At 37.1% G+C, this 26,205-nt stretch overlaps 4 protein-coding genes and 1 long non-coding RNA gene across 14 annotated transcripts in view; all 5 read right to left on the bottom strand.

Annotated features, from left to right (window-relative positions):
* Window positions 1–6: 6 nt before the first annotated feature.
* LOC132177004 (uncharacterized) lies at window positions 7–2,955 on the bottom strand. Of its 8 annotated transcripts, none has more exons than XR_009439716.1 (10): window positions 2,840–2,955; window positions 2,395–2,623; window positions 2,117–2,317; window positions 1,876–1,997; window positions 1,683–1,770; window positions 1,451–1,565; window positions 1,299–1,371; window positions 1,099–1,178; window positions 484–607; window positions 7–170 (listed from the first exon to the last, which is right to left on the bottom strand). It is a non-coding gene; the product is annotated as an uncharacterized LOC132177004 (long non-coding RNA). The 8 variants fall into 8 exon arrangements; XR_009439720.1 differs by having other exon boundaries at window positions 1,683–1,997; window positions 2,117–2,157; window positions 2,255–2,317; XR_009439721.1 differs by having other exon boundaries at window positions 1,683–1,997; window positions 2,117–2,157; window positions 2,255–2,314.
* A 369-nt stretch (window positions 2,956–3,324) lies between these two features.
* On the bottom strand, window positions 3,325–6,448 carry LOC132176887 (putative disease resistance protein At3g14460). 3 transcript variants are annotated; one of them, XM_059589047.1, is made up of 2 exons: window positions 3,784–6,448; window positions 3,325–3,599 (listed from the first exon to the last, which is right to left on the bottom strand). In XM_059589047.1, exon 1 carries the CDS (start codon window positions 6,258–6,260, stop codon window positions 3,837–3,839), a length of 2,424 nt encoding a protein of 807 aa, XP_059445030.1. In that variant the 5' UTR covers window positions 6,261–6,448; the 3' UTR covers window positions 3,325–3,599; window positions 3,784–3,836. The 3 variants fall into 3 exon arrangements, with proteins under 3 accessions (XP_059445030.1, XP_059445038.1, XP_059445046.1); XM_059589055.1 differs by having other exon boundaries at window positions 3,325–3,575; XM_059589063.1 differs by having other exon boundaries at window positions 3,325–3,499.
* Window positions 6,362–7,799, bottom strand: LOC132173604 (putative disease resistance RPP13-like protein 1). Its single transcript, XM_059585141.1, has 2 exons — window positions 6,429–7,799; window positions 6,362–6,385 (listed from the first exon to the last, which is right to left on the bottom strand). The coding sequence occupies exons 1-2, from the start codon at window positions 7,593–7,595 to the stop codon at window positions 6,362–6,364; spliced, it is 1,191 nt and encodes a 396-aa protein (XP_059441124.1). The 5' UTR covers window positions 7,596–7,799.
* A 7,488-nt stretch (window positions 7,800–15,287) lies between these two features.
* Window positions 15,288–21,227, bottom strand: LOC132173597 (putative disease resistance RPP13-like protein 1). The gene is made up of 7 exons (XM_059585131.1): window positions 19,071–21,227; window positions 17,626–17,694; window positions 16,861–16,985; window positions 16,711–16,774; window positions 16,503–16,601; window positions 16,253–16,405; window positions 15,288–15,389 (listed from the first exon to the last, which is right to left on the bottom strand). The coding sequence occupies exons 1-7, from the start codon at window positions 21,225–21,227 to the stop codon at window positions 15,288–15,290; spliced, it is 2,769 nt and encodes a 922-aa protein (XP_059441114.1).
* The window catches only part of LOC132176817 (putative disease resistance RPP13-like protein 1), a 34,183-nt gene continuing 24,243 nt past the window's right edge, over window positions 16,266–26,205 (bottom strand). The window contains exon 10 of the mRNA XM_059589030.1: window positions 16,266–16,601. The gene's annotated coding sequence lies outside the window, so the exon portion shown is untranslated. The remainder of the gene's footprint in view (window positions 16,602–26,205) is intronic.

The raw sequence follows: 26,205 nt of genomic DNA, 5'->3' as shown, positions 1-26,205 counted from the left end.
CAAGAAGTTCTCAATCCAGCACTCACATACTATAACAAATACGGTGCCATCTTTAATTCAATCTCACATTTAGCATTGTCTTCATCATTTTGCTTTCCATGTTACCGGAGAGAGATTCTGGAGATTGCCGAGCAACTCTTTATCCCATGATGAGAGCATTGAAACACATTCTGTTGAGAAAAAAACAAAAAAAAAAAAAGAAAGGAAAATTTGGTAAGAGTGAAGAAAACATCTGAAAGTGCTCAGCTCATCAGGTTTCAAAATATTCATTTTTAAACCCATTGGGGAAGAATCATGGAGCATCATAACATCTAACCAAATTTTTGCTGTCTACTGAGGAGAAAGGAGCTTGTCTAAGGTTTTTGGTGCATAACTAACTTTTTGTAATTCCACAATCAAAGAAGAACAACATTTTTAAGAAGAGTTTTCAGATACAACTGTCATTCTTTAGAAAAATAGTTTCAGAGGGTTTCGATTTCACACCTGAACTCTTCAAGAGACTCAGTACTAGTGAGTAAGAAGCCAACACTCTTTCCTCGAGATCATTATTTCAGCCCAGGAGGAGTTCCAAGAATAAAGGGCCTTGCAATAGGTTGAGTGGGAAATTCTGGATATAAGAGAAAGAGGAAAAAGAAGTCATAAAACTCATACCTAACATGGATTATTTATAGTTTGTGACAGGCAAAATCTTAAAACTAAGATATGTGCAAAATTATGGTTAGAATTTTATAATCAAACAGCATCAACATGTTATATGCTAGAAATTTCTCAAATGGCAAGCTAGAAAAGCTTTAGAAATGATATACAGATGCTAGGTAAATGCAGTTCGATTCAGAAGATTTATAAGTGAACTAATTCTAGCTCTAAGGGTGTGAAGCTAATTGATTCATGTAAAACTTGGGCAGTAGACAAATACAGTCGAAAAAGAAACATATTTTAGAGTTAATGCGAAGCTCTATATGCCAAACACCAAGTAAAAATTAATAGTACTAGATGAATCCTATAACACAGTACCAAACACCAACGCAAGAACACTAGTCTTTTCTATCAAATCCTAATCAAACTCCAAAAATTTTGCCTTCTGGTTAGAGAATTTACATGTCTAAGATCTCTCTCTTATCACTTTGAAGGACTCTCTCCTTGCTCCGTTGTACGCTTCTCGTAGTAGAGGTAGGTGGCTGTGCCAAAGAGCACCGCCAATGTCACAAGAAGTGGACACATTTTAGTATCTCCCACACAAACTCACTCCTCTGTTTTTTAAGATGAATAGCTTTAGGCCTTGAAGAGATGGAAGTTACCTTGCATGAATAAGCCAAAGGCTTGGCTTCAGGGGAGATCTTGTACATGAATAGGCTGGTGATGCCCCAATTCCTGATGCCCAGAGCGCCCCTATATTAGCTACTAGTAAAAAACATGAACATATTGATTGAGAAAGGGGATTACTACTGACCAATGCTGGTCAGCTTGTGCTGTGAGACCCAAAACTGAATTGTTTCCATCTTTTTCCTCTTTTTCTTCTTTTGCCAGTGAGTAGAAGAATGAGTGGGGTGGATGTGGGTAAAAGTCTACGTGATGAAGCAAGATTGTCACAAAGCAAATCCATTCCTCTGTGCAAACTGTTCATTGATGATGATTAAAAAGAAAAGGAATAAATAGATTGAAAGAGGTCTTTAAAAACCCACTTCCTCAAGTCAGCAGTACAGTCAACCAAGTTTAGAAAGAAAGCCACAAGGGACATCTTTAGAGGTCTGGTCACGAGCTTACATATATCTACATTTGCACTAACAAAAAGTAAGATCCTCTACAACTCAGAACGAAGTAATTCTAACCTAATAAGTGAAAACGATAGGCATAAACAAGCCACAGATAAATGACCTGAACAAACTAAATTCAAATTCAAAGATCTCCCCATTTCTCTCCAGGTCATTTGCACACAATCTTCAATCTCTTTGCAGCCTCTGAACAAACCGTAAAATGACCTGCAACTCGTCCATTTGCTTCACCATCAGAAAAATGGAGTTTTTATTACAGAGTAATGATATCTAGTATTAAAAAGCTGCTTGAACTAACAATGAAAGTACAAGAAAAAGGAAGAAGCAACCAGTTTTGAAAGTACCTGCGACATGAACTGCCTCTGAACAACATCAACTAGTCTCTCTTTTGATGGGTTTGGGATAGCATCCACATAGCAATCCAATATGTTAGAACACCAAAAAAGTGACTCAATTAACTTTCTCCTATTAGAAAAACTCACAAGGTTTAAGTGTCGCCAATATCTCTACAAAACAGCCATCTCCAATTTGCTTAAGTTAACCTTCTGCCGAAAATATGTTTTAGTAGAGAACTAACAGTAAATAAGTTCGACAATAAACTCTAAAAACGTTTTTCACCTACCAAAAACATTGTACAACTCAAAATGGAAGAATCAGGATTGAGCATGTGCAATGTTCATTGAATTGATTTCTAAATTCAAAATGTCAGCAAACATCAGTTGCCCTTAAGCCAGTCCGACACAAATGAAGAGGGAGCACCAATTGAGAAGAAGTGAGTAGGCTCAGTTGCCCATCTGCAACCGAATCCATGAGCACACAAGTGGAGTTTGTATTTCATTCTAGATTACCTGCTGCAAAGGTAAACACCACTCAAAATCCAACCGATTTGGAATCTTCAGGGCTTTTAATTCAATTTTTTTTTTTTTTTTTTTCGATGGATTAAATTAGACATCTGGCATCAAATTAAAACAGAATTATTAAACAAAAATAATGAAAGAATAAAAAATTTGGCCAAGCATTCTATCCTCAACAAAGAGAGAAATTAGCTGGTTGAATAGAGAAAATACCTGACTAAACAAATTGTCTTCAGTAAAGAGACACTGCCCAATAAATACACCTTTGAACCACCAATCGGAACAGCTGCAACAGAGAAGTTTGGCACCAAAGCAAAAAGACATCCCAATTGAACTCCCAATTGAACTCTTATCCCAGTTTGTACCAGCACAATTAACAAGGCCCATTGGAAGATGTCATACTAATTAATGACGAGAATGGAACCCATTGAGAAGAAGATACGAAAACAATGCCCAGGAGCGGTTGACCATCTGCAGCAAAGCCATGAGCACACAAGTAAAGATTGTATTTCACTTCTGATTACCTACTCAAAACCCAATTGATATGAGATCTTTTGGGCTTTTAATTCTTTTCCGATTTTGATTAGTTTAATTAGAAATTCGTGTTCAACTCAAAACATAATTATTAAAAGAAAATAAAGGAAGAATAAACAAGAGGAAAGTACCCTTACCCTTAACCCAGTTTTTTGGCGCCAAGGGAGAATATAAAAGTAACTCATGCTAGTGAACTCAAGATAGCAGAACCTGTTACCCTTAATTTACCCAGTTTGATCCGGCACAATGAACAAAGCCTACTGGAAGAGAATGACAGCGCGCAGTTGAGAAGAAGATGCAGAAAAATGTGTAGAGTTTGTATTTCATTGGGATGACTTGCTGCCCAATTAAAAGACAAAACACCACTTAGAACGAACACAACTGATTTGAACTCTTTTGGGCTTTTAATTCTTTTCTGATTTTGGATGGGTTAAAATACCTAAGAAAAATTAGACAAATGAATTCAAATCAACACAGAATTATTATACGAAAACAAAGGAAGAATGAATAAGAGGACAAAGCATTATATTTCATCAAAGGTAATAAATAGCTATGAAAAATTAAAATATAAATGGTAAAGTAAATTGATAAAATATTATTAGGTGGCTGAAAAAGGAAAGTACCTGACTATATATAAAAGTGGCTAATATGAAAGAAAGTGGAGACTCTTGCTCATCTAATAATCTATATTTTTGTTGGGGACGTGAGCAATCTTGCGCCATTCGGGTCCTTCTCTGCTTTTCAACTCTTTCGTCAACAAAGGACATTTCCATATAATTATAGTAGAAAGGGAGGCAGGCAGCCCGTCTTCTGGCATGCACTCGAGCTTAGGGCATAAGTAAATCATTAATTCTTTAAGAGCAGTGAGGTTTTGAATCCCCTTCTTCTCCAAAGATTTCAAATTTGGAAAGCCATTGATATGAAGACAGGTAAGACTGGTAGGCAGCAACCCGTCATCTGGAAAGGACTCCACATCTTCAGATTTGTAACTGATTGAAAATTCTCTAACACACGAGAGATTTTGCAAACCCCACCCCATCCGATTCGCAAAGAGTTTGTCACAATTTTGGATGGAAATTTTATTCAAATTGGAAGGCAAGCCCCCTTCAGGAAACGACTCAACTTGTGGACAATCCTTTATATACAATTTCTCAAGAGAGGGAAGAAGTATGTGCATCTTGTCGGGTAGCGACCGAAGACTCCTACAAACCCGGATTGAGAAATGTTTAAGGTTGGGGGCACGCAATCCTCCTTGTGGAAAATATGCAAAATTAGGGCAACCATCGATTCGCATACTCGAGAGGAGTAAATCATGTTCATGTTGTTCTCCAACAGTAAGAGATTCTAGATCCCCACAATCCTCGATTGACAGCTCACGAATCTTTGAGAATAATGGAAAGGACTTGAGAGAACTACAATGCTCCAATGTCAAACATTCAAGGGATGAATAGTTCACGTGCTTTGGGAGCTCTAACATCGAACAGTTTTTGATTCTAAGCTCATGTATTCCAATCGACGATTCATTTAATATAACCGTATTGCAATTTGAAAGCTTCACTTTTTGTCGAGAAGAAGTCCCAGGGAGTGAAGCCACGAGCTGGGGACAATCATAAATGGAAAGTTCGACTAAAGAAGGAAGATGGACAGGCAACTCCCCTGTTAGCTTAGGGCATCCAGAAATCCAAAGCTCTCTAAGATTAGGAAATGCTCCACCTTCGTTTTCAGCCTCAAAAGGAAACCATTCCTTCCACTCCAACATCTTCTCGAACCGTAGATATTCCAAGGCTCCAAATGGTTTCATAGAAGAAGACCCACTGCCGTAAAACTGACGGCCTATTGTAACAATTCCATTCAACCCAACAATCGAGAGGTGCAGCAGAGAGGGTAGTTGCCCAAGTGGTGGCAAGCTAGAGCAAAATTTACAGTCTTCTAGACGAAGAGATGTTATATTAGAGAATGAAGCATCCCCAACCCAGTTTGGAAAACTTGTACCACCATAGCCGTAGATGCTAAGGCTTCTCAATATTGAATGGGGCTCGAGACAATGAAGTACAATTTTATGATTTTCTGAAGCACTAGTATCAACTCTCCACTTCAATTCCAACTTCTTAAGGTACTTATCCCTCAAGATTACGTCCTTAGCATCGACTGGAAATTCAACATTTTGGAGGTCTAAAATATTAAGCGATCCCCGTAGATTTGTAAGTTTTCCTAACTCTTCAATGCCAGATCCACTATGTTTGCTGACAATAAATGTAGTTAATGTCTTAAGACATTTTAGTTTACCAAGATTTATCGGCATCTCCATTATCTCAGTTTCAGTAATATCAAGATGACTCAAATTAATGAGTTTATGCACATCTCTTGGCAAGGCAGCAAGAGCCTTACATTGTGATAAATCCAATATTTGCAAATTAATGAGTTCATGCAAATCTCTTGGCAAGGCAACAAGAGACCTACAATGTGATAAATCCAATATTTGCAAATTAATGAGTCCATGCAAATCTCTTGGCAAGGCAACAAGAGACTTACAATGTGATAAATTCAATATTTGCAAATTGCACAACTTACATATGGAATCAGGCAGCCTTTCAATCTGAGTGTTGGTAAGGTTGAAATAACGTAACTGTTTGAATTTACCAATTGCATCTAGCAACTCACTTAAGCCATACTTGTGAGATAGAATGAGTACCCGTAGGCCTAGGCATCTTATATTTTGTGAAAAAAAATAGGTTCCACCACTCCAGCATCTTATTATTGGTGGAACAAAAGATGTTCTATCACTCCAAGAATTTATTTTTATGATAGTGCGCAACCCCTTAGCTTTGTGGAAGTTCTCAAAGTTATTAATATCAAATGTTCTGGAAGAATATGAGAAATGGCGAGTCGTGCTTAGAAATTTACAAGAACTGTCATCATCTTCGCATAAAGTGAATTCTTTAGATATAAACTTTGTCAAATCACTGATAAGATCATGCATTACATATTCATCGTGCTTGGATTGTTGGAATAATGATCTTGATACAAGAGCAAGGAAGTAATCATCACCAACTTCTTTTATTGTTTTGTTTTGGAGTTGCGGCAAGAAACCTTCTGCCATCCATAAAAAGACTAATTTATCTTTTTTGAAAGTATGATCCTTTGGGAATATGGAGCAATATGCAAAGCATCTCTTTAGAGGTGGCGAAAGATATTTATAACTTAATCTAAGAGCAGGGAGGATGTCTGTCGCATTAATTGGTGAATCCCATAATTCACTTCTTAGTACCTTATCCCATTCATCAACATCTAATTCAGACCCCAAGAGAGCCCCAATCGCCTTAATTGCTAAAGGTAGGCCTTTGCACTTTTCTACGATTTGTCTTCCTTTTGCTTCTAGTGCTAGAAATTCATTAGAGTTACTATCACGGAATGCATATTTTGTAAATAGTGACCAACAATCTTCTTGTGATAACTTCTTTATATGATGAGTTGCACCGGCGTGCATAACTCTTGCAACCTCGAAATCGCGTGTTGTTACGATAACCTTACTTTCTTGTGCCCCAGGTTTTAAAGCATTACTTAAGGTCTCCCATTTGGGATATGTCTTATCCCAAACATCGTCTAAAACAAGTAGAAATTTCTTTCCTAACAACATCTCCCCGAGTTTAATTTGAAGCTGATCCGGAGTATTAACATTACAAGGTGTCTGAGTTACTACCTCCAAAATTGACTTTATTACCATGAACACATCAAATGGATCTGATACACAAACCCATATTTTTAGGTCAAAGTGCGCATTCACCCTATTATCCGAATATGCTAATTGAGCAAGGGTGGTCTTGCCAATTCCTCCCATGCCGACTATGGCAACCACACCTACTTCATTGTCACTCGCATCATTTGAGAGAAGCGAGTTAACTATCGCCTCCTTATCATTACTCCTTCCACAAATACTAGATTCTTCAAATAAAGAAGTCGTGGGCAGTCTTTCTGATGGATTCCCACCAACTCCAACACCTTCTCTTAGGCCTAAATTCTCCTTTTGTTTTACTAGAAAATCCAGTTTGTCAAGTAGCTTTTCTATCCTTTTTTCTACCTTCTTGACAAAACGAGAAGTAGAGATGGGGTTACGTACCTTACATCCAAACGTTCCAAGTTCAACATCCGACTTGCGTTGCAGGGCTTTTGTAGCAATCTCATCCAAGACGTCCTCTGCATCATAGACAACATCTTTCAGCGTATCAAGCCACACTTTCACAGCAGAATTTGTAAATTGCTTGTCCTCCGCATCTTCAGCCACTGCATCTACGGACAACAATTTTATCTTCAGCTTCATTAAGAGTCCATGATTCACTTTTCGTCCCCGAAAGAAGTTAACGAATTCAGAAGACGCCATTTTTTCAAAAAACACTTGGAGGAAGGGAGAGAGAAATATGCCTGCAATCTCAGCCATGTTTTGTGCTTTTGCAAATCAAAGGAAACGAAGGATGGTGATCGTAAACAGCAGAGCAAAATGAGACTGGAATGCAAGCTATCTTACGCTTTCTACACCGATCGAAGAAGGTATATAGGAAACATGCTCATGAAAGAAAACAAAAAAATTAATGGACCCACACGGCCCTACCCACGTGTTTCTTCTTTGCAATGTTGGAGGAAATCAAAGGAAACGAAGGTGGGTGATTGACGCCAATTTAATTTTAGTCGGCCAAGTTTTGTATTTATACATGTCTAAACCCAAAAATAGATGCAAACATATTAATTTAATTGAATATGTTTTTCAAAGCTAGTTTGGTTTATTTCAATTGATTAAGATGAATTCAAGAAAGATTGAGCAGCTAGCTAGTAATAGAAGAATATTTGTTGCTATATATTATGAGTCGGGTTTTAATATATTCTGAATTTATTGATCATATAAAATAATACATATCAATTATCATCTTCTCGAGAATCACATGCATTGCAATCTAGAAGCCAAATGTGAATGAATGAGTGAAAGAAAGAAATATCATGAACATTCCCTTTGAAAAAAGAGAGATGGCAATGTATAAAAAGAAGATCAATAATAGCGGAATGTCCGTGCGGGCCACCCAACCTCCTTCTGGGCTGGCTGTCCACAGCATGACTGGTCTAATCTCTCTGGCTATCAATCAATTAGTGAGTTTTGGATTTCACTGGTCGAATGAATGCGGCCAAGTGTGGTGGACTCCACACCATTTGATTGAATCAAATTCATGGAAGAAAAAGTTTTGCAAGAACATTGTTAATTAAGTGATAGTTTAAGGGGATATGTTGGTTTTCCCCTTTAAAGTGCGTCCAAACACATTTTTTACTTTGTGATGCAGGTGAATAATAATAATAAAGTTGATTTATTATTTATACCTTAGTTTTCCTTTTACAATAAGGATTGTGTTTTTTCTTTCCTATTAGGATTTGTTTTCATTTTCCTTTTCAATTTAGGAGGTGCCTAGTCTATATAAAGACATTTAGTTTTTGTTATTTTTCAATTCAGTTTGAACTACCAATTAAATTTAAGTCTTTCAAAGTTATTTTTATGTTTGTTTATTTTGGTCAATTAGGATATTTCTCTTCCCTATTTATTATTTTTTCTCTTCCTGAACTTAGTTTCTGCTACTATTATACTCTGTCAGAATAATCTTAATTCTACCCGGTGTCACTTTGTCTGCACTCCACATGTGTGGGAGGTATACGCTCTCTTAGAATCACCTCTCTGGGCCGTGTATGTGGACCAACTCATTAGCGTCATACTAGAAAACATGAAGAAGCCAAATGTGAAAGAAGGAAATTTCATGGGCATTGCCTTTGGAAAAACAGATGACAATCTAGAAGGTTTTGATAGTTCTAATAAGATATTAGATACCACTTCTCCTCTCCATTTCTAATGAAATGGATAGTACTCATTTAATGATATATATTATTTTATTTTATTTTTAAAAAACGTGTCAACATTAACTTTATACATACGGCTTGATGGATTGGTTTTAAATCTTCAGCATAATAACAAAAAAAAATTATATATATAGGGTTCGTTTGGAATTGCGGTTTCAATAAGTGCAATTTTAAAAATAGTTTTTTTTTTTTTAAAAAAAAAAAAAATCGTAAAGGTGTTTGGTAAAACATGTCAAAAAGTATTTTTTTTATCAAATATTTGTTATGCAAAATCATAATTTTGGTTTAAATTCGCACTTTTTCAAATAAGCATCCCTAGCCTGCTTATAGAAATCGCAGTTTTTATTATTATTTTAATTTTTTTTTTTTTTTTTTTTAGATTAAGTGCTTTTTCTTGGAAGGGAATATCAAAGAGAAAAAAGAAAAGATAATTTCCACGTGTCCTCGTCCCATTAAAAAAATGGAAAACATTCTCTTGCGTTGGTCAGCTGCCACCAATCTCAAGCCTAAAGTTCTATTTTGGCTTTCTGTTTGTACATGTCTATATGCTAAACAAGAAAAAAATTGTATGATCTTTAGAATTTAAAAAGATGATCGTGAGTTCTCTTCCAAAATATTTTTGTACAGACCTATATACAACCAGGGGCAGAACTAGAATTTCAAATTTTGGTGTTCATATGTGACAACAAAAACAATTTAAAAGAGTTCACTAAAAAGACTTTGAACAGCCAAAATTGAAAGGTAAACCATCTATGAGTTTTTTCAAATTAAAAGGAAAAAAAGAATAACACCATCTCTCAATGCTACAAAGTATTAAATGAAATATACAATCAGCAATAGTTCATCAATGTCCTGAGAACTATCTCCATCTCTAACAGCTTTCCAAAAATAGTATTTAATTGAAAAGCCAGTCAAGTTATTGTTGAGAACCAAATTCCTGCAGCTGATATCTAGAGAAGCCAATATTGTCTACACTGAAGAAATGATCGTTGTCACAAGAAGATAACCATTCAAGTAAAGGGTTTCTATTCCAGGAATTAATAGACTAGAAGGAATCTGCCTTCCTTCTTTACTTTAATTTCATATGCTGCCTTGTCGTTGATCATACACAGCCAGAAGTTGCACTATCCCACTTACTCATTGGAAAATGAAGAAAGGATCATTGTCTCATTGAAAACTCTTGTGATAATAGGTTGTTGGTGGGCTGGGAAAAGAAAGCACAAACAGTGAAAAACTCTAAACAGATAAATATCACAATTTTATGCGGAATTGACAGTTATTTATCAAACAAACAATCACCAAAATATAAACAATCACACACAAAAATTTTGATGACGAAGAGAAAACCTTTTAGAAAACGTTCTAAAAGTAAAACCTCTCCTGGGCAGCCAAACCCAAGAAATTACTATCAAAAGATTATCGAGAGATTACAGACACTAGGAACACTTATAATCTTTTGCAAGACCTTGACTCTGTAAGATCGACAAGCCTTCAACTTGTCTCCTCGCTCACAATCTTCTTCAACGTGATTCTCCTTTATCGGACCCTTCCGATAGACTTCAATTAAGTACACAATCAAAACTAACAAAAATCCTCTAAGAATAATCAATTTGGCTCACAACAAAATAATCACTCAAGCACAGCCTCACACGAACTCTTTGGGGGTGAAAATTCGTGTTTCTCTCTTCTATAATGATGTATATATATCAGTACATCAAACCCTAGACTTGGGCCTATTAAAAACACGTTTTTGGGCATAATAGGTACAGGGTGTCCAGACAGGTTAATGGGCTATCCGGACACGGCCTTGTGGAGCAAAAATAAGGTTTCTGGAATTGCGGTCCAGACACGGGGAAGGCCTGTCCGGACCCGGCCTGTCCAGTCTTGATCAACAACACCGATTGATGGGTGTTTGTGGTCCAATTGAGCTAAAATTTTGCAGGGACGTTCATAACACATGAATCTACATTATGAACGGTAAAGATTGGATTCTGAGCATTCTATATCAGTGTTTGAGCCTATGAATAGTAGCATCTACATTTTGGAACTGAATTAAGTCAACACAATAACTAATAAACTCCCTCTTTGGCAATTCAGTGACAAGACCAAAATGCCGAGCCAATCCCATCATCTCCCCATATTTACTCCTCATTTTTGTCACAAAATGACAAAAGGTCTTCATATTTCCTGAAACACTTCATAAAATATATCAAGACATATGTGGAATAGGAATACAAAAATAAAACTCATGATCACAAAAAAATGACGTAGAATGCAAGATCATGAACACACATCACCAAAACCTCTCTCTCAACATATGACTCAATAATCAACAAGATGCTAAAAAATGCAAAACATGTTTCTTTCCCTCAAAAGTCAAATGAACACAAATGATAACACATCAATGACTCATGTATTGCACAATGAATATCTCAAATATGCTCCAAATATGCAAAATATACATGCATGAGACTAGAAATGGCAAGAAACTCATATTGCTTAACTCAAGCAAAGAAAAATGTTCCATTCAACCCATGCTTGTGTGGTGTGTGTGTAAGCCACCCAAAGAGAAAAATTTTCAACTTACAAAATGAGGAGAAAGTTTCACCACCATGAGGTTTTGACAAGTATATCAAATCAAAAGTCAAACCTTATCATACTAGGGCCTAGCCACTCTCATCCTATACATTTCTCTTTGTAAAACATTTTGCACAAGTTTGACACAGTGAAATAAATTCCTTTTGGAATATGATCTTTTGATTTTATTTGTTTCACTATTTTGTTTATTTTTCTCTTTGAGAAAGTGTCCTTAAACTTTTGGTGCTTATCACAAAAGAGAAAGCAGGAATTTTTAAGCCCTAGGTTCAACTAGCATATGGTCAATTTGAAAAATATGACTAGTCAAAAACCTCATATGGTTACCTAACAGACCTCACAAATAAAGTGAAACAAAACCTCAATTTAAGCTTAAATGTGCACAAGAGATAAAGCATAGGCAAAATGTATCACATAAGCTCAGGCTTTAGGTAACCACAAAAACAAGTCCATTGACACAAATTTTCATCTCATGCATATTAAGAACATTCCAAGACGCAAGGAATTAAATTCATAAAAAGCAACATGAGAAATTAATGAACTATCTAGGTGCATATGACAAAATAAAGAGAAGAAAAAAAAAAAACAACCAAAGTAAAATATTTTTGTCTTTTTGTTATTTTTCACAAAAGAAATGCACACAAACAAAATACAATTTCAAAACAAAATAAAACAAAAATGCAATGAAAAATGAAAAACAACATGCTCTAGGATATACAAAGATATGCAAGAAAAACAATCCTAGACATGTGGGTGACTCACCTAACATAAGGTGAGATCATCACCACTCCCCCTCAAGGGGTGAATGGTATCATCCTTCCTAACCCAAACTTGAGAAATCTTAGGTCTAGACTTATGACTTTGCTCAAACTTATCTAGCCTAGATCGCACTTCTCTCATCATTATGACCAAACCCTCACTTTCTTTCCTAGAATAGGAATTTTCATTTATATGCACATGAGGTTTCAAATTAAAACAGTGAGGTCGAATGTGACCCACTTTGCCACAGTGATGACATGTAGGGACAAACCTTTGAGAAGGTAATTTCCTAAGAGGATGCACGACTCTAGGTGTAGGGTAAGATGCATGAGGCTCAATGTAGATTTTCTTACCTTTCTTACCTTGAGGAGGCGGAGCAACTACTTGCTTTTCTTCACTTGAAGATTCTTCTACTTTCACTGGTTTAACAAAAACAGTCTTTGAAGTAGAAGCACGGTTAGAAGACAAAGAAGCAGTTTTATCAAATCCTAAGCCAGATCTGTCGCTAGAATGCTTTTGAATATGCAACATTTTATCAAGCTTTTCACTAGAGAATTTACTCAAGTGATTTCTAGATGCAATCAGATCATTTTGAAGGGATTTATTTTTAGCAATTAACACATGATTTTCAGATTTGAAAGTATTACAAACAGCATGTGAATTACTCAAAGATTTCAACAAATTATCACTTTCAAGCTCAAGATTCTTAAAATCCTTAACAATTTTCAAGTTAGTATTTCTAAGCATAGAAAACTTTTCCATTAAATTGTTAAAGGAGTTTTGAAGATCATTAACCCTATTTGATTCATTATCAGAGGCAGATTGAACATCTGATTGATTAGAATCATCAGAATCATAGGATGCAACAAAAGCCATATAATTAGGAGTTTCTTCCTCATCGGTGTCACTCAAGGTAATATTGAAGGTTTTTTGGTCTTTTAGCTTATTACTCTTGAGATTAGCACAATCATTGTGAACATGACAATAGCCAAAACACTCATAACATTTTGGACCATGTGGGTCTCTTTTATTTCTTTCCTGAGTATTTCCTTTTTGTTTTCCAAATCTCTTGGAAATTCTATGTTCATTCTTATAAAACTTTCTAGCTATCAAGGCAAGTTCCTCACCATCTGGTGATTCCTCATCAGATAACTCATCAAAGTTCTTCTTAAGAGTTCTAAGGGCAATATCCTTATTTTTCCTAGGTTGAGGCAAAGAAAACTCATAAGTCTGAAGAGCACCAACTAACTCTTCTATCCTCATGTTTTCCAGATTAGTGCATGACTCAATGGCTGTTACCTTCATTCTGAATCTTTCAGGGAGTGATCTCATGACCTTTCTAATAATCTTAGTGTCAGAAACTTTATTTCCTAGATTTATCATGGAATTTCTAGTTTCACTAAGTTTACCAAAGAAATCATTAAATGTCTCATCCTTTAACATTTTAATTTCCTCAAACTTAGAAACTAACATTTGAAGTTTTGAAGCTTTAACAAGATTTGTTCCTTCATAAGTAGTTTCTAGGATCTCCCATGCATCTTTGGCACTATCACAATTTAAAATTCTAGAGAACTCAGTTTGTGAAATTGCCAAGTATAAAGCACTCATAGCTTTGCCATTCGCCATACAAGTTTGTTTTTCATCATTAGACCATTCAGCTGTCGGCTTATCTAGAGCTTTAAATCCAGATTCAATGACATGCCAAACGTCTATAGATTTTAAGAAAAATCTCATACGGGACTTCCAATAGCCATAATTTGATCCATCAAAATTAGGCACAGTATTAAGGGTTTGAGACATCTTAAACAAGAAACAAAGATCACACTTAAGAATTTAATCTTTCACGGAGTGAACCCGCTCTGATACCAATTGAAAAACTCTAAACAGATAAATATCACAATTTTATGTGGAATTAACGGATATTTATCACAAATAATCACCAAAATATAAATAATCACACACAAAAATTTTGGTGACGAAGAGGAAACCTTTTAGAAAACGTTCTAAAAGTAAAACCTCTCCGGGGCAGCCAAACCCAGGAAATCACTATCAAAAGATTATCCAGAGATTACAGACACTAGCAACACTTACAATCATTTGCAAGACCTTGACTCTGTAAGATCGACAAGCCTCCAACTTGTCTCATTGCTCACAATCTTTTTCAACGTGATTCTCCTTTATCGGACCCTTCCGATAGGCTTCACTTAAGCACACAATCAAAACTAACAAAAATCCTCTAAGAGGAATCAATTTGGCTCACAACAAAATAATCACTCAAGCATAGCCTTACACGAACTCTCTGGGAGTGAAAATTCGTGCCTCATCTATAATGATGTATATATATATCAGTACATCAAACCCTAGACCTGGGCCCACTAAAAACACGTTTTTGGGCATAATAGGTACGGGGTGTCCGGACAGGTTAATGGGCTGTCCGGACACTGCCTTGCGGAGCAAAAATAAGGTTTCTGGAATTGTGGTCTGAACACGGGGAAGGCCTGTCCGGATCCGGCCTGTCCAGTCTTGATCAATAGCTCTAATCGATGGGCGTTTGTGGTCTGATTGAGCTGAAATTTTGCAGGAACGTTCATAACACATGAATCTACATTATGAACGGTGAAGATTGGATTCTGAGCATTCTATATCAGTGTTTGAGCCCGTGAATAGTAGCCTCTACATTTTGGAATTGAATTAAGCCAACACAATAACTAACAAACAGGAACAGCATCAACATAGAGTGAAAACCAGCTCTGCATTTTTCAGTGCAAGAGAAGTTAGATGTTGGCATAAAGGGCCTCACAACAGCTTAAATGGTAACATGAATAGTGAGGAATTTTGGCTATATCATTTGGAAAAGAGATGCAGGAAGCACCTGATAATATGATCAAGGGGCATCAACCAAGCCAAAATTGGATTGATAAGCACCATTTAGTACTGCTACACCTTGTGTTTGAGAGTTTTCGAAACACAGCCCTGGCTTCTTTTTCTGCATTAACCATAAAACATATTCGTCAACAGAAACCACATATTGAAGTATCATTTGGAGTATGATACTTGGGTATGAAGAAGAGAAAGTGTTTCTTTCCAGAATTTCAAGGGCCTAGTATTTGCAATGCTCAAGATCACTTTTCGACACCGCAGAAACAACTTGAAAGTGATAATAATTCATATGATGAGAGAGACATGTATTTTGAAAACAATTAATTCACAAGAAAGAATAACATCTTTATCTCTGATTTCTTCACACAAATTCAAATGTTCATTAGAGTAAAATCTGAATATTTGAACCACCAGCTAGAACACCTGCAGCAGAGGAGCTTGCCATCAAAGCAACAAGACACCCTGCTAATTACATCATAGGGTTTGCCCCCACAAAAATAACCTAGTCAGAGGAGAGATTCTTACTATGATTCTGTGCTATTGTTATAATAACTAGAAAAGTCTTTTCATCTTTGAAAGATTTGATGGAAATTGAATTGTTCTAATTATCAAGTGAAATAGATTTCCTAGTTTAATAGATAAACCAAATCAGAACTCTTCAATGATGTTTGCTGATCTCATATTGTTGACAGCAATAATACTATCCTTGGTTCAATTATTAGACTAGAAATAATACCCTTTGCTTTTACCTTGGTTTATTATTTAGACTAGAAACAACTATGTTTATATCAAAAACTCCAAATATATTTACATGATTTTATGTGAAACAGCAATATGACAAGGCAGAATGGGGGAGTGTTTGCAAATCAAAATGAAAAATATCACATGCCAAAAATATAACAGAGAAGAAACAATAAAGAATTTCATCTAGCAACCTTCCAGGTTCTAACACTACATCAAAGATATTACCAAACACACATACCAAGTTCTGTAAAGTGCAATGCCATCCCTTAAGATCGCAAGTTCAAGTGACAGCTCGTGGGAGCCAAAAACCTTAAGGTACTCCATTGCCGTTGTTAAAAGCCCACGACTTGCTAAAGTTTCAGCATATGTCTCAACAAGCTTACACAAAGATTTACCCAGTTGCCAAGGCAAGAACAGTAGGATCTTTTCCACCAAATCCTAATCAAAACCCTAATCAATCTCTCTCTCTTATGACTTTGAGGGCCTCTCTCCTTGATCCGCTGTATGCTTCTCGTAGTAGTGGTAGGCGGCTATGCCAGAGAGCACCGCCAATGTCAAAGCTTGTGCGTGCATCCTAGCCACAAGAAGTGGACGCATTTTAGTATCTCACACGCAAACTCACTTCTCTGTATTTTTTTGATGAATAGCTCAAGAAGTTCAGGCCTTGAAGAGATGGAAGTTACCTTGCATGAATATGCCAAAGGCTTGGCTTCAGGGGAGATCTTGTACATGATGCCCAGAGCGCCCCTATAACATCCATTTCATGATACTAATTATTAGCTACTAGTAGAAAAACATGAACGTATTAATTGAGAAAGAGGATTACGACTGACTTATGCTGGTCAGCTTGTGCTCTGAGACCCAAGACAGAATTGCTTCCATGTTCTTTTTCTTCTTCTTTTACCAAGTTCTCAGCATACCAGTGAGTAGAATGAGTGGGGTGGAAGTGGGTAAAAGTCTACATGATGAAGCAAATAGGACACAGAGCAAAGTCCATTCCTCTAACTGTGCAAACTGTTCATCGATGATGATTAAAAAGAAAAGGTATAAATAGATTGTAGTAAATGCAGAAACTTCATGATCAATACATGCATTAAACCTTTTGTTGTAATTCAGCGAATCATTTCTTTTTATTGAAATTTTGGTGTTCATATGTGACAACAAAAAACAGCTTAAAAGAGGTCACTAAAAAGAAAGCCACAAAGGACTTCTTTAGAAGTCTGGTCTGGAGCTTATATAATCTACATAACTACACTACCAAAAAGTAAGAATCTTTGTAACCGAAAACGAGCCACTGATAAATTGTTACAGATATCACTGCAGAAGGAAGTGGACATTTAGGTACCAGTATCATCAGTTAGCATAGACAACCAAATTCAAAGATCTCCCCATTTCTCTTCAGGTCATTCGCAGTCTTCAATCAATTCGCAGCCTGAACAAACCCCAAAATGACCTGCAACTCGTCCATTTGCTTCACCACCAGAAAAAATGGATTTTTCATTTTTCAGAACAGAACAATGCTATCTACTATTAAAAAGCTGCTTGAACTAACATTGTAAGTACACGAAAAAGGGAGCAGCAACCAGTTTTGCAAGTACCTGCGACATGAAATGCCTCTGAACAACATCAACTTGTTGCTCTTTTGATGGGTTGTGGATAGCATCCACCTAGCAATCCAATATGTTAGTACACAAAATAGTGGCAACAGATCAACAAGTAACTCTCTCCTATTAGAAAAACTCACAAGGTTAAAGTGTCACCAATATCTCTACAAAGCAACCATCTCCAGCATGCTTAAGTCAACCTTTTGCAAAGAAGATGTTTTAGTAAAGAAGTTAACAGTAAATAAGTTTAATAATAAACCCCAAAAACGTTTTTCACCTACCAAAAACATTGTACAACTCAAATGGCAGAATCAAGATTGAGCTTGTCCCACGTTAATCGAATCAATTCCTAAACTCAAAATGTCAACAACCATCAGTTGAGAAGAAGTGAGTAGGCACAGACGCACAGTTGACCATCTGCAACCGAATCCATGAGCGCACCAGTGGAGTTTGTATTTCATTATCGAATACCTGCTTCAGAGGCAAACACCACTCAGAATCCTACCGATTTGGAATCTTTTGGGCTTTTAATTTGTTTGTTTGTTTGTGTTTTTTTTTATTTTTTATTTTTTATTTTTTTATGGACTAAATTAGACAATTGGCATCAAATTAAAACAAAATTACTAAACGAAAAATAATGGAAGAATAAACAATTGGGCAAAGTATTCTATCCTCAACAAAGAGAGAAATTAGCTGGTTGAAGAGAGAAAGTACCTGCCAGTAAATATTGTCTTCAGTATGTTTACACCAATCAATTCCAAATCAATAACTATCCTCAACAAAGGAGACTTTTAACAATCTATTCCAAATCAACCCATTTGCGCTGAACAAATTGTCTTCAGTGACCAAATTATGTGCAAAAATCTGGAGAAGAGGGAAAAATGATCACACAAATTGATCATAAGAGCACAAAGAGACAATGCCCAATAAATACGCCTTTGAAGCATCAATTGAAACAGCTGCGGCAGAGAAGTTTGCCACAAAAGCAAAAAGACATCCCAACAGAATATTTACACCATTTCAGAATATTAACAATCAACTGATTTTAACCCTGTTTGTACAAGCACAATGAACAAACCGCATTGGAGGATGACATATTAATTGATGAAGAGAATGGAACCCATCGAGAAAAAGATACCAAGAAAATGCCTAGGAGCAGTTGACCATCTGTAGCAAGGCCATTAGCACACAAGTACAGCTTGTATTTCACTCCAGATTACCTGCTCAAAAGTCAAAACCCAACTAATATGAGATCTTTTGGGGTTTTAATTCTTTTCTGATTTTTGATTGATTAAATTGGAAATTCGTGTTCAAATCAAAATAGAATTATTAAACGAAAATAAAGGATAGTAAAAAAAGAGTAAAGGAAAGTACCTGACTATAAAATGAATTATACCTCATTCAATCTGTTCGTTGTAATGAATATATTTGTTGCGGACGTCAGCAATCTTGCGCCATTCTTCTCCTTTCCTTCGCCACTCTTCCTCCAACAAAGGACAGAAGGGGATCATTAAAGTAGAAAGGGATTTAGGCAGCCCGCCTTCTGGCATGCACTCGAGCTTAGGGCAGTTGTAGATCCGCAATTCTTCAAGAGCAGTGAGGTGTTGAAGCCCCTTGTTGTCCAAAAATTTCAATTTTTGAAAGGATCCGATGTGAAGATGGGTAAGACTGGTAGGAAGCAACCCCTCATTTGGAAAGGACTCCACAACGTTAGCATTGTCCAAAATCTCGAAACTTCTAAGACACTGAAGTTTTTGCAAACCCCACCCCATTCGGTTCGCAAAGAGTTTATCACAGCCGAAGATGGTAATTTCATTTAGATTGGAAGGCAATCCCCCTTCAGTAAATGACTCAACTTGTGGACAATCGCGTATTTCCAATTTCTCAAGAGAAGGCAGTTGCCCTACCCAGTCCGGAAAACTTTTACCATCATAGCCCCTGATAGTGAGACTTTTCAAGTTTGAATGGGGCTGGAGACTAGCAAGTACAACTATTTGCCTTTCTGAAGTATCCTCGGTATTATCTTCCCGCGAATTCCACTCCAATGCCAACCTCTCAAGGTACTTCTTATCCACCAAGTTTAAGTCGTTAGCATCCGTAAGAGATGTAACATTTTGGAGGTTCTTAATACAAAGTGACCCTCTCAGAAGATTTGTAAGTTTCTTTAACTCTCCAATGCCACATCCACTATCTTTGCCGACGGCAAATTCAGTTAATGTCCGAAGACTTTTTAGTCTATCAAGATGTCTTGGCATCTCCATTAGGTACAAAGTTCCAGTAATATCAAGATGACGTAAATTAATGAGTTTATGCGTATCTCTCGGCAATGCAACAAGATTAGAACAATATGATAAATTTAATATCTGCAAATTGTACAACTTACATATGGAATCAGGCAACCTTTCAACACTAGTGTAAGAAATGTCCAAATAACGTAGATGTATAAGTTTATCAATTGAATTTGGCAACTCAGTTAAGTCTATCTGGAGAGTTAGACTGAGCAATCGTAAGCAGCTTGTCATTAGTAATGGAAATTGGGTTTCATATATGTTTTCCCTCAATAAATTTAATTGTAGGACAGTACGAAACCTCTTAGCCTCTTGCAAGCTCGCAAAATCCTTATGAAAAGATAAATGGCGAGTGTTGCTTACAATTTCAGGAGGACAATCATCTGCCATGCTTAACGTGAATTGTTTAGATATAAATTTTGCCAAATCGCTAACAAGATCATGCATTATATATTCATTGCGATCGGATTTTTGGAATAATGATCTTGATACAAGAGCAAAGAAGTAATCATCACCAACCTCTTCCATTGTTTTATTTTTTGGTTGCGGCAAGAAACCTTCCGCCATCCATAATAAGATTAATTTGTCTTTTTTGAAAGCATAATCCTTTGGAAATATGGAGCAGTATGCAAAGCATCGTTTTAGATATGGCGAAAGATATTTATAACTTAATCCTAGAGCAGGAAGGATGCCTGTTTCCTCAATTGGTAAATCCCATAATTCACTTCTCAATACCCTATCCCATTCATCAACATCTAATTTAGACCCCAAGAGAGCCCCAATCGCCTTGATTGCTAAAGGAAGGCCTTTGCACTTTTCTACTATTTGTCTACCTATTACTTCTCGCTCGAGACATGCGTCAAGGTTAAGATTGCGGAATGCATATTTTTTAAAAAGTGACCAGCAATCTTCCTCAGACAACTCCTTTATAGAATGAATTACCTCAGTGACCATGACTCTCGCAACCTCATAATCACATGTTGTTACGATAACCTTACTTCCTTGTGCTCCAAATTTAAGAGCATTACTTAAGACCTCCCATTTGGCATAATTCTTCTCCCAAACATCGTCTAGAACAAGTAGGAATTTCTTTCCAGTCATCTTCTCCTTGAGTTTATTTTGAAGCTGATTTAAATTCTTACTATCATCATTAGCAGACGAACTCATTTCCTCTAGAATTGTTTTTGTTAGCTTTAACACGTCAAAATTATCCGAAACACAAACCCATGCTTTAAGGTCAAAATGCTTTTTCACACTACATTCATTGTATACAAGCTGAGCAAGGGTGGTTTTGCCAATGCCCCCCATGCCGACTAGGGCAATCACACCCATCTCAGCGCCACTTGCACCTTCTGAGAGCAGCAAGTTAATTATTGCATCCTTATCATCATGCCTACCAAAAGTACGAGATTCATCTATGACAGAAGTCGTGGGCAATCTTTCTAATGAATTCCGTTCATTAACTTCTCTTAGACCTATATTCTCCTTTAGTTTTACTAAAATATCCAATCTGTCAAGTAGCTTTTCTATCTCTCCTTCTACCTTGTCAACAAAACTAGTAGAGATGGGATTACGTACCTTACTTACAATGGCTCCAACTCCAGCTGCATCATCGACAACATCTTGCTTCCGTACCAAATCTTTGGTAGCAATCTCGTCCAAGATGTCCTCTGCATCATAAACAGCTTCTTTCAGCTTATCAAGCCACACTTTCACAGCAGGATTTGTAAATTGCTTGCCCTCAGCATCTGCAACCACTGAATTCACGGACAGCAATGTCATCTGCAACCTCATTAAGAGTCCTTCATTGAGTTCTCGTTCCCAAAACAAGCCAACGAACTTGTGAGACGCCATTCTTTCAAAACACACTTGGAGGAAGGGAGAGAGAAATATGCCTGCAATGTCAGCCATGTTTTGTGCTTTGCAAATCAAAGGAAACGAAGGATGGTGATCGCAAACAGCAGAGCAAAATGAGACTGGAATGCAAGCTATCTTACGCTTTCTACACCGAAGAATGTATATAAGAAACATGCTCACGAAAGAAAACTAAAAAAGTAATGGAACAACACGGCCCTACCCACGTGTTTCTTCTTTGCAATATTGTTGGAGGATTTCAATTAAAGAAATAGAAGAATATTGGTTGCTATATATATATATTATGAGTCGAGTTTTAATATATTCTGAATTTATTGATCATATACAATAATACATATCAATTTTCATCTTCTCGAGGATCACATGCATTACAATCTGAAAGAATTTTCAAGGACATTGGCTTTGAAAAAAGAGAGATGGCAATCTACAAAAGGAAGATCAATAATAGTGGATAGGCCCATGTCCACGTAAAAATACAGAGATAAAGATAAAACACCAAAACCGGACAAAGGAATGGGCCATCCGCAAGGAGTCTTCAAATCACTTTTGCGTACCAAAAAAAAAAAAAAAAAACAAAAAAAAAGATAAAGCAACTTTGAATACGACTAAAGTTTTCCCCCTTCTCTACTTCAAATTCTTCAATGCTTATTTACAATACAAAAAGGGAGTCATCGGTAGACAAGGTTAACACCTTTAACTGACATAATTTCATTCAAATTAAATGCTTGTCAAAAAATAAAAGGTGCATTGTAATCATCTCTCAAACTAAACTGAAAAAAAGAAACAATGTATCAACAATCCCAAAATTCTCAAGATATGGGGAGAAGAGGAGTATATATGTGAATCTTATTAAGCAGTGACCTCTCTACTCTTACAGCTATATATTCACCCAAAACCATGAAAGGTTGGGGCATACAATACTCATTTTGGAAAAAAAGATACAAAAGTAGGGCAATAATAGATTATAATCTCCAAGGTGACTAAAATCATCAACAGAAAAATCACATAGGCAGTATAATTCAGTGGCCGAGAAATCACATTTATGTGAAAGCCAATCAAGTTATTATAAAGAACCAAATTGCAGTAGTTGCATCTCTAGAATCCATGCTTGTGTGCATCAAACAGAGGATTATGGCTCCAAGAAGATAGCCACTCAAGCAAAAAGTTCCTCATCTAGAAATAAATACTAGAAGGGATCTGTGCCTTCTTTACTTCAATCTCTCACATTTTGCCCTGTTGTCTTGCCCCATAATAGAACAAACAAAACAAGCACAACATTAGCATAAGATAGTGTTGTCGATGTTTTGAAGACAAGTTTTTTCGTGGACCAGGGCAAATATAAGCACAAGCTTAGGAAAAAAAAAAAAAAAGCACAAAAAACTCAGAAATTAAAAAAGTGATGAACATGTACAAGAACCCAAAACGAAAATTACAGTATAAAAATTACACACAAATAGTAAGCAATGGGTCATAAATGAGCCGGGTTTATTGATTGTAGTGATTATAGATGTTCTATCCGCTTTGATGTTGGGATAAAAATTTCTTATAGTACATTACTCAACCCAGTCTAATAAAACGTGTCTTCTCTAATATATGAGAATATATGTTTTTTTTTTTTAATTGTCGTTAATTTCCAGGTTAATAATTTTTGAAATGACCCATAAATTCGACACGAACTCAACACGAAATTAAAAGATCATGATTAAAGAGTCAGACTCATTTAATTAAATAAGTCGAATTAAAGTTGATCTATATAGTTTTATACTCATGCATTGATATAATTCAAACTCGACATGCAAATGACACAATATGCTAATTCACTACTGAAAGAAAAAGTGTGTAAAATTGAAGTAAATACGGTGCAAACATCATCAGTTCACCCCACATGGTTCCGTAATACCACTATCCCATCTATTTCTGCACTCTTTGGCAGCTTTGATGAAGCAAAGGGTGCTTGGGATATGCTTGCTTCTCGATATTCTTCTGTAGATGGTGCTCACGAGTATCAACTTTTGTTTGAACTTTTCCATCTCAGGCAGGAATCTGGTCAGAGTATCAATGATTTTCTTGCCCGCATGCAATTCTTGTGGAACCAAATTGATGTTTCTGATCCTATTTGGAAGGATCCCACTGATGCTCAGATGTATATTACCCGTAGAGATCAACATCGCCTTCACCAATTTTTGATGGCTTTGCGTGATGATTTTGAGCATGTTCGTGTGCAACTATTACATCGTTCTCCTCTTCCCACTTTGGACACTGCCATCTTTGAACTTGTCCATGCCGAGACTAGATCGCAGACTATGCGCTCTCAGCCTAGTCATACAGTGTTGGCTGCACCATCCTTTGGCTCCTCGTCATTCCAACGAGAGTATTATGACAGGTCAGGTACTTCTCGACTCCCTCCTAAGTCTCGCGATAATAATTACTGTCGCTATTGTCGACGCCGAGGGCACACGATTGACAAGTGTTGGCGTAAGGGAAGATCTAATGCACCCACAGCAGCAGTTGCTCATACTGAGAGTGGTTCATCTCCAGCTGCTCCCTCTTCAGTTGCCCCCTCTGGCCACGCATCAGGATCCAGTGTCACCTTATCTGCAGCTGACTTCGAGACAATAGTCAACCAGGTCGTCCTATCTCGTTCTGGTAATGCATCTTCCTCTGTCCTCTCAGTTTTGCCAGGTACCTCTTCCTCTTGGCTCTTTGACTCTGCTTGTTGCAATCACATGACACCTCACCCTACTTCCTCTACCACATCTGTACCTTCCCCTCATTCTTCATTCATTCGCACAGCTGATGGCTCCATTATGACTGTTAAAAATATAGGCACTATCAATACACCTTCCCTTTCTGTTCCTGAAGTTTTTCATGTGCCTGGATTATCCTTCAATCTTCTTTCTGTTGGCCAACTGTGTGAACTTGGATATAGACTTGTTTTTTACTTTTCTGGTGTGCATGTACAGGATCCTCGTACGAAGTCAGACCATTGGGACCGGGCGTAGAATTGGGCGTATGTTCGAACTATCATCCTTACATCTCCCCGCCACAGGCATCTCTGCTGCAGCCTCTTCATCATCACCATCTCTTGCACTTTGGCATTCGCGTCTTGGTCATGCATCTGCCTCTCGCATTCAATTTTTAGCTTCCAAGGGTTTGTTAGGTTCAGTTTCCAATAATTCTTTTGATTGTAGTTCATGTCAACTTGGTAAACAACCGGCTTTGCCATTTAATAATAGTGACTCTCATGCTACTGCTTCTTTTGATTTAATTCATTCTGATGTTTGGGGACCTTCTCTTGTTGCTAGTATGAGTGGCTCACGTTATTTTGTTATTTTTGTTGATGATTTCTCTCGTTACACTTGGGTGTTTTTAATGAAATCTCGTTCTGAATTATTGGATATTTATCGTACTTTTTCCAAAATGGTTGAAACCCAATTTTCAAAACCCATTAAGGCTTTTCGTTCTGATGCTTTAGAATATACTCAACATGATTTTCAAGCCATTCTAAAACATTATGGCACTGTTCCTCACTTGTCGTGTCCAGGCACCTCACAACAAAATGGTCGAGCTGAACGTAAACTTAGGCACATTTTAGACACTGTCCGTACTCTTCTCATTTCCACATCTGTTCCTACCCCGTTTTGGGGTGAAGCCACTCTCACGGCTGTCTACACAATCAATAGGTTGCCTACCCCTGTCCTTGATAATTGCACTCCTCATGAGCGGTTGTTTAGCTCTATCCCTTCATATCATCATCTCCGTGTCTTTGGTTCTGCCTGTTTTGTTTTACTCCAGCCTCATGAGCGCACCAAACTTGAGCCTCGTTCTCGGTTGCGTTGTTTTCTTGGAGATGGAGTGGAACACAAGGGCTATCGGTGTTATGATCCTGTGTCTCGTCGTCTTCGCATTTCCCGTCATGTAGTTTTTTGGGAGCATCGACTATTCCACGAAGTCGGCAAATTCAGCATGCCATCATCCCCTCCCTTTACTACCCTTTTTGAGTTTCCTCTTTCTCCTACTCCCACCACCAATGTCTTGCCTGAGTCTCTCTCGCTAGAACTGCAGTCATCTGATACCCTCGACGCTGCTTCGCCTGCGTCCCCAAGTTCTTCGCCTGCCTCCCCAGGTTCTGTTCCATCCGAGGATCCAGTCTGCACTCCATCACCTGACATTCGTTGATCCACCTGAGTAAGATCTCTTCCTTCCCATTTACAGGATTTTCATTGCTTTCATGCCTTAGCTACCTTGGACGAGCCTCACTCTTTTCGTAAGGCCTCCACTAACCCTCTTTGGCAGGCTGCGATGAAAGAGAAACTTGATGCTTTACACAAGAACAATACATGGGATCTGGTTGACTTACCTCTTGGAAAATCTGCGGTTGGGTGTAAGTGGGTTTACAAAATCAAGACTT

The sequence above is a fragment of the Corylus avellana genome, chromosome ca1 (assembly GCF_901000735.1).
Source record: "Corylus avellana chromosome ca1, CavTom2PMs-1.0".
NCBI lineage: Eukaryota > Viridiplantae > Streptophyta > Magnoliopsida > Fagales > Betulaceae > Corylus > Corylus avellana.
This window is presented reverse-complemented; position numbering and strand designations above follow the sequence as displayed.